The 8,756-nt window shown below is 41.7% G+C and overlaps 1 protein-coding gene across 1 annotated transcript in view; it reads left to right on the top strand.

Annotated features, from left to right (window-relative positions):
* The first annotated feature begins 3,957 nt into the window (after positions 1-3,957).
* LOC104159437 (chromosome unknown open reading frame, human C14orf180) overlaps positions 3,958-8,756 on the top strand; it is a 7,498-nt gene continuing 2,699 nt past the window's right edge. The window contains exons 1-3 of the mRNA XM_009697339.1: positions 3,958-4,011; positions 6,376-6,502; positions 8,382-8,408. Coding sequence (XP_009695641.1) covers positions 3,958-4,011; positions 6,376-6,502; positions 8,382-8,408 — 208 coding nt within the window. The remainder of the gene's footprint in view (positions 4,012-6,375; positions 6,503-8,381; positions 8,409-8,756) is intronic.

The following is an 8,756-nucleotide window of genomic DNA, read 5'->3' as shown; positions in this document are numbered from 1 at the left end:
ACGGTGCTGTACACCTCATGGGTGTCCCACACCTTTCAGCAGTAAATCTGTTTCTCCAGAGGCAGAAAAAGGAAGAAGGCACACAGCTAATTATACTATGTGAGGCAATTTGCCTTTTATTTCCTGATGTATTCCCTGACTGGTGGAAAATCACTCTTGGCAAACACAATACTTACCTTGCTGCCAAAAGGTGCATCTCTGAATTATTAATAAAGAGCACACAGAACCGCGAAAGGTGGAATATTGAACAAAGGCTCAATTGACACTCTGGAAGTTGAAGAAGATATGGAAGACTCCCTTCTAATTTATTTATTCCTTTTCTGTTCTGTTATCCTGATATGCTGCTTCCAGTTACCACTGCACCCTGCACTGTATGGGATTACGTGATTTTGTTTTCAGATTGTTGGAGATAAAGTTACTTCATTATTAATATATACGCACTGTGCATATCCATAAATATTGAATATATATGCGTGTGTAAACCTACTGGAAGTGTTAATAGTTAAGATAAACTAAGTCCATTACCGCAATGAGTGACTATTTCTATGACCCTATTTGCAATAAAACCAGATTCAATGATAGGAGAAAATTGCTAGGTTTCAAAATAATTGAACCAGGCCAGATGAATCCCCACAAAGGCATCATTTACAAAGTACTTTGCTTGTCTAAAATATTTATTCCCACAGAAGGAAATGGAAAAAGAGTTCATACGGTTACATAGCTATCCTCTGAGTGTAAAATTGTTTTATCATCTTATGTTTATTTCCTAGACATCTTCCATTGGGGTATTGCAGGAAAATACCAGCTGTGCAGTTAGCTTCTTTGTGTGGACTGTTCATTTTTATTCACTGGGAAGTCAATCATGTTTTGTTCTGGCTTGTTTTGTTCTTCTGCTGAGCAAACACTTAAGCAACCCTTTTCTTGTAAAAACTTATTTGCATATACAATGTGCACCATTCAAAGCACTACACAGATAGTTGAGATGTCTTTGCATTCTCTCTTAAGTACCATAGGAAGTAGTGGAGTTCTTTCTGAAAATGCTGGCGTTGCTCATTAAGACTGCAATATATTGTTCGTGTTTAAGGACTCCATCAGTAGTCACAGATTTTTTTTTCAGTTTGTCTTGTAGTGAAAGCCTGGATAGATTTTTACTATTAAATGTTCACAGCAAAATGCTTCCAAGCAATCGACAGACAAAGAATTACTCCCAGCAATTATCCACTGAATAAATCTGAATAATGAATACGTTCACAAAAGTCACTATCTATTTGTGAACAATTAGCTGAAAGAAATAGAGGTGACACTCATCAGCTAACTAATTCATTTATGAATTCTTTGTCCAGCTTTGCTTCTGACATACATTGCATGAAATGAGATCAAAGCTTAGATGAAAAATTACTTTAAAAAGAAGGGCAATGTTAAAGGAAATTCTTCCAGCTTCCAAACCAGAAATTATCCCGCTATTGTAATTATTATTTATTACCAGTGATGTCAGAGGCTAGTGAAGTTATTTTCCTAGACTCTTTCACTTCATGCATTAAACTGTGTTTTATTCCTAATGTATATCCAATTTTAGGTTGTTAAACTGCAATCAAAAGCTCTTAGTAGGAATGGATCTGTCCCTGTTATGAGATTTGAACTCCTGACATCTTTATCCACTGGAACTTGAGTGTCCAGGTAACTACTAATTATTCAAGCATACAACCATTACTATCAATATAATTAACACATTGTGGGATAAAAGTGAGAATGGCACTATGAAATGATCATTCCTGACATTTGGATAGCAATCTTTCATGAAAACATTTATAAACTGTCCAATTACTTTTCAATCAAATGAACAGAAAAATTGTTTACATTTAAGGGGAATTTAGAACTGAAAAGAAATGGTTTCTGGCATCAAAAATGATAAATATTGTCTCTATATGTCCATTTCTTGAAAAAAAACAAACTCCCTTGACTTTTCTGCAGGGTTTTCTTAAAGAAAATACAAAAAAGTTTCTGACCAACTGTTTAGAAAAGCATGAGACCTTTCTTTCAATAAAAGCAGATTCAGTGAAAAAGGGGGGAACAAAGTTTTTCATTCAGATCTAAAAGCTCACGAGCTCACTGCCACTCTCTGCAGGAATAAGAGGCTGCACACGACCTGCTTATGTGCCTTGTTGGATGACACTAATAAAAATAAATGAGACAATTCACATGGGGAAAGTCAAAGCTAGATGAAGACTAGAGTTTGACTTCCTTCTTCCCACCTCCATCAGTTTTGCTGGCCAAAGTAGGCAGGTAAATTCTTTCTTATATGAATCAATAATAAGTGATTATCACAGTAGGAGGAAGGAGGAACCAGAGGAGAAGCTAGGAACAACAGTTTGCAAGGCTTTGTCACCTTTCTGTCTAGGATCTACTATGAACAAAATTTTGAAGGATGACTTTTCCCGACCAAAACCTGGGCTTAGATATCCCAAAATAACTGCTGTGAAACACTTGCAGGACACACCAGAGAGGGGATTTTGAGAGCGTTTCACAAGCCCTGCAGCTGTGAGCCGGTTGCAGCATGAGGAAAAGCCCTCCATCACCCCAATGTACAGGAAAGAGAAGGTAAGGTGACCCTCTCCAGATGGTTTTTAGATATGGTGCATTCAACAAAGAGCCCCAGGCCAGGAAAATCTGTTCTTCTCCATGCTGACACTGCTTTCACTGCTGGAAAAGGAAGGGCTTGAGGGCAGCAGCTCCTGCAAGCACTGCAGACCCGCGCAGAGGCTGAGCTGCAGGAGGGCAGCAAGGCTCAATGGGGCTGCTGACCCCACATCAGCCACAGATGCACCCCCTGCTATGCTGGCCCAGTTTTCTCTAGGAAAGGATCCCAACGCTTCCCACCTACTCGCCCACTCCCCAAACCCCTGAAAGGAAGTTCAAAACAGTGAAACCTACAGAGCTGCTGTGCCCTCTGGTTCCTAGTGCCAACGTAAGCATCTTGCAACCCTCCCTCCACCAGGTAGGTGCAAAACGAGGGCCAGTCTGAGCATGCCACGGGAGAATTCATCCAACCACGTGAAAAATAACACAAAACTGGAGTATTTTAGACACGTCACAGCAGAAAAATAGCTTCAAGAAAAGAACAACAAAAAAAGGTGAAGCCTGTGCTTGTAGAGACAGTAAACCACTACATTTCAGCAGTCATGGCAGGTATTTCTGACTGGAAATTGTGTATTTGATGATGACCAGCCTTCAGCATTTGACAAGGGGCTGTTAAAGCCTCTTGAACAGTAAATCACCTCTCTTCCTATCAATAATCTTATTATAATATCTGTAGAAATGTCTAACGTTAAAATCCCACTTTATTACTATAATAATGGATCTAATTTGTAAAACATATAAAGTGAGGTCGTAACCGTACTGGAGGGAGATATATGTGATCCCACTACATCTACATCATTTCCTGATGGCTTTACCCACATATTTTGAATGGGAGAAGGATTAAAAGCAATCCCACTTGAAAGGTTTTTGAGATTGGGAATGGTTTCTGGAAAGGAGATCGACATGATCATGGAAATGCAGCAATCATTATAAAAAGAACAGCCTCAACTTCATGTATATGCATATAAATATGTAGGTGTTTTTCTGCGATTTGCTCTATTCAGGCCCCTTCCAGTTGCCAGGAAAGCCCGGCTTTCCAGCTGCACAATCAGTATTATCACTATGTGCTATTTTTGGCTACCGAGTACATTTCAAATAACGTCATCCTTCCCAAGCCAACACTGGTATGAAGGGCGGAAGCTCTTCTTTCCCCTCCTCTGTCATTTGCTGCTGCTCCCATCTGCTCAGTGACACTGCCTGCTCAGTCCTCGCGGCACAGGGATCTCCAGACACTTTCCCCTGGTCCTTCTCATTTTCTTCAGCAAGTGACTTTCCAATCGAAGCTTTGTGTGGGAGGCTTCATGTTGTCATCCAGAGTACATGTCCCAAATATGTCCAGCCCCACCCTCTCATCCTAGTGTGGAGGAGCTGCTGGTAAGTAATCTCTTGACGGGTGATAGAGTTCTTGTGTCCAATGCCCGGAGCTTTTCACAAATGGGTAGATATTAAGGGCATATAACTCCCCAACTAGCACTTTGGTAAATTTCCAGCTCTTGTCACAGGATGTTAACACCAGGTTTCTGTCTGAGGGGAGAATGCACCATTTCTTCTGACACTGTGTAGCTTTGATTTCCAGAAGTCAGTAAAGTCTAGTAAATATTGTAAATACCACTTCCTTTTTAAGATCTTCCTTGGCTAGGTGTTATCCAACCAGCTAGTCGTTTAATGTTTTTCTTTTCTGGTGTGATGTTGCTGTTACATATTTGGAAAAGCTCATATGGACAAAAGCCGCACTTGGAGTTATAAATCTCTTCAAATATGGTTCAGTTTCTTTGGTTGTGCCATAGAACGAGCCCTCCTAGCTAAAGCTATAACCACTGCTAGTCTGAGCTGGGCTGTGCCTCCCTAAACCTGTTTTATTTTACACAGAATAATTAAATATTCATTATGCCAGAAAGTGTGTGTGTGTGTGTGTGTGTGGCTACAGCAGAGTGATTAGGGTACTCACCTGGTAGATGAGAGACTCTGTACCCAGTGACTGTTCCAATGAATATTTAAGTATTTCATATTAAGTATTCATTGGAGCAAGGATAGGTGCAGACTTCTCCCACCCCCAAGGGAGCACCTAAATACCAGGCTGTAAAGTCATTCTTTCGTTTGTTCTTTCTTTAGCTCAATGAATATTTAATTACTCGAGGCCAAACAAGATGGTTTCAGTGGCAGAGACTGAGATTCCCTGCTCCCATGTGTGCACCATAGCCCTGATGATGAGGGCATGCATATAAGAGATGTGGGTTCATATTCCTTCAGACTTAGAAAGAAGTTGAATCCAGGTTTCCCATACCCTGGACAGGTCTTCCAGCTTCTGAGCTGCTGAATAAAAAACACAGAGCTCCAACACACTCTCCTTGGTCATAAGACAGAGGTGGTATGGATGCTTGTATGACCCCAAGATCAGAGAAAGCATCCTTATCAGTGATAAATTAAGATGAAATCTGGCTTATAAATCCTTCAGGAGAAGTTATCAAAGCTGAAGACATTCCTCACTCCATGGCAGTTCCTGCTGGCTATGTTATGTGCCTTTCTGAGATTATCCAGAGTGTGATGTGTAGGGAAACCTACTTATCTTCTGTAGTCTGGTGTCTGACAACCCCAGACTGTAGTTAATGGGCTCAATCCTGCTTCTTCAGCCCAAGGAGTGGGTGTGTGAAATGGTGAGTGAGGGGAAAGCGTCCAAAGGGAAAAAGTGTAGGGCAAGGGTATTTGAGTCTAAAAAAGTAACAGGCGTTGAGGAGTAGAAAGATTAAAGCAGGAAAAAAAACAAGGAGGAAGGAGCATGCAATAATTCAGTGGGGAAATGACAGACAAGGGGAAAAAAAGGAGCAGGGACAGTGACCAGAAGGAGCAAACAAACCGTGTGAGAAATAATACCCTTTACCTGGCAGAGGAACAGAGGGAAGGGGGAGAAATGGGCAGAGACGATTACTTCGATCCTAAAGTAAAAATACAATGTCATAATAATGCCACCCACTTAGATCTTTGAAAAGTAGAAAATGTGCCATCTGCTCTCCACTTCCAGAGGACAGTACGTGTCTCGGAATTGAGATGCTTTGGATTCACTTTGAGGAGTTGACTGTGGGAGCATTCCTATGCAGAAGAGGGACTTATTAGTATTATTGCAGTTCTGTTTCTTGTCATTTGGCAGAATCCACAGCAATCTCATTCTGTTATCAAAGACTGAGTATGGCTTCCAAGCAAAAAACAGAGCAACAACATAATTGTAATATCAAAGTGCAAACAAATTACCTTCTCGTATCCATCAGGATAGTGTCCAAACCCAAGACTGCTGCATAGTCTCAGCTGTTGAAATGGCAACACTGCATTCAGAATGGAGCTGCTTAGCTCAGAAGAACATTTGAAAAGTGCTCCCAATGATGTGGTTCATATATTTCACATCACATTTATGTCCATCTAGCCCAGACTGTTTAGCAGTCACCTTCAGTAACCGTTCACTCCAATTTAGAGAAATTTTTTGCATGTTTTGCTGTCTGTTACTTTAACCAACCTTTTTCCTGAGAAGACAGCTTTAGAGTACTGAAGATCTATGACAATGAAGGAATATCCATATTGTCTTGCTATAAATATTACAGTGGTGTGACTATAAATGTAAAACAGATGTGTTTCATATCACGTCCTTCGAGGGACACAGTAACATAGCCACAAAAGCTCAAAGCTTCACCCAGATGCATTACCCCAGTTTGAATGGCCATGTGTTTTGTGTTTTGATCAACTCTTTAGCCAGATGCCAGTAGCCATCCTCCTTCAATACTGAGGAAAAGGCCTCCTGTGGACCAAGCTGTGGGGGAAAAGCGGAAAGCAGAGAGAAGGGTTCGATTTCGTGAGCCAGAAGAAGTCATTGAACATGGTACGCTCAAACTATTAAACCTTTTGGCATGACCCTTCTAGCTTTTAACATCCACCTTGTCTACCCACATCAGCTCGCCCCTCTGATAATGTTCTTTGTGATTTTGGGCTCAGCACAGAGTAGAGGACAGACAAGTTTTGTTCTGTGCTCTGCAGAATGGCATCTGGTCCATTTGCCCACCTGCCCTGGGAGGACACAGGCTCCTGCATCACATTAGAGCAGCTTCAGGGCTGCTCTCGCAGTGAACTCCTGAGTCAGCCCCCACAGGGATCACTGTAGACCATGAGTTTGGCTGAGCCCCAGGGCTAACCCAGAACAATGCTTGCACTCAGAGAAAAGGATCTCAGACCAAATTTAAACACACTTACGTCATTCAGGTTGACTAGGATGTAATGGTAGGGAGGGAGCTAGCCCTTTCGTGTTTCTGAGCAGCATGCATGCCACGGGATACAATAGTAAAGGTCTGAGCCTAGCTGATCCACTGAGGTTAAAAGCAGCTAGGATGTAGCCATTTCTGCCAACGAGGACACCCAAGGAATAATAGGGTGAACATAACCTCTGATCTTTCACGCATGAGTCAAAATAACATTTCGCTGCTAGGTCAACTGGGAGTGATCTTATGGAGAGGTCCAGCACAAGGATCCCATTCCCACTTCTGCATGCGCTACATACAATTCATAACCAAATAAGAACTGTTGTTTCATTCTGACTTTCACAAACTGATCCAACTAAGAAAAATTGTATTTATTGGTAGGGAACTAAAATTGTATGGTTTTGATACATCAATCAGTAAAAACACAGAATGGTAAATTTTCTGTGTCAACCACCTGTTTGGACTGCTACTCAGCTTCTGAAAACAAGGCTCGGCATCTGCTGATGTGTCTGTAAACAGATCTCATTGGTTTTGCAATGTGTTGGTTGTGCTGCCTCCTAAGGCAGGAGGGAAAAGCTGTTTCTTGATAAGGTTGTTGGCATGGCCTGGGCTTCTCCATAAAAACTGAACTCCCAGGAAGACTCAGTGAGTCAGCCCTAAATACTTCAAAGCTCATCAGACTGCTCAAGAGCAGGTTTTTGATGAGAACTAATACCTCCTTCAGGTCCCTGCCAAAGCCCATGCCCCCACATCAGCACTGGTAACCCTGCAGTTGGTCCAGCCTGGGTGAAACAGATTCATCTCCCACTGGCTCTGAATTCAGCACAGCCGTGCTTGAGCTCCAGGGAGCTGCAAGGACAGAGAAGACTCTTCCTCTTTTCCATGAAGACATGAGAAATGCCCTAACCCATAATTAATATTGTGTTGCAAACAACCTGTGATTTAGATGATTTGCTGTTTGTCCACACAACATTATTAACATAGAGGCTAGTAAGATGAAGGTTGCTGGCACCACTGAAACTTTTGCATTCTCTGAACTTTTCATCCTGGACTGTGTCTGGGCCCCAACTGCCAAGCAGAGGCAGTTCCAGGATATTGTTGGGTGAAAGTTGCATTTGCAAGTGGGCTTTGCTTTTTTAATTTCCATTCTTCTCTCAGCCTGCTGGTCTATCTTCTTTCTTTTCTAGAAATGATGTGGAATAGGGAGGTCTTTTTGCAAGATCTGACTCCTCACATCCCTGCAACAGCCGCAATCTCTGTCTCTGAATCCCCTCCATACAATTTTTTCTCACTTGCCTGAAGTGCACCTACATCTGCACGTTTGCATGGGGTGGGTAGATCCTCATCTGACATAAATCTGTACAGCCAAAAGTGGTGTAAGAGGTGGCCCAGCATCTATAATAAGACAGGCAATTTGAGAGTCACCGCTTGGTGGTTGCTTTCTTATTCATCTGCTGCAAAGAGGCCTTTCCAGGCGTGTAAGAACATTTTCATTCTGTTTTCTAGCCATTTCCTGCTGTGACTACGTAGTGGGTAAGTTGAAATGTCACACTATAACTGTGAGCTATCCATGGCACTAACCTGAGTTTGCTTTGTGGCTGCTGGGATGCACTGTGCAAATACATCCTCTGTATACAAAGCATTTTGTACTGTCAGTGGCTGTTGCTTTTTCTTTTTAGCATATGAACCACAAGGTTTTGATGAGGTCTGTGTAGTATTCTAAACAAGATATCTACTAAGATAAACAGTGGAAACAAAAATGAAATCCCTGAAGTGATTTTTAATTTAAATATAATTAATGTCTTTTATGGCAATAGAATAGGTACAGGTCTTTCACTAAGATATGCAGGGAAAGCACTCCAAGTGAAACAATGGTTCTTC

Source organism: Cariama cristata, unplaced genomic scaffold (genome assembly GCF_000690535.1).
Source record: "Cariama cristata isolate BGI_N322 unplaced genomic scaffold, ASM69053v1 scaffold9623, whole genome shotgun sequence".
NCBI lineage: Eukaryota > Metazoa > Chordata > Aves > Cariamiformes > Cariamidae > Cariama > Cariama cristata.
Note: the sequence above shows the minus strand (reverse complement) of the source record. Positions and strands in the feature narration are given on the sequence as shown.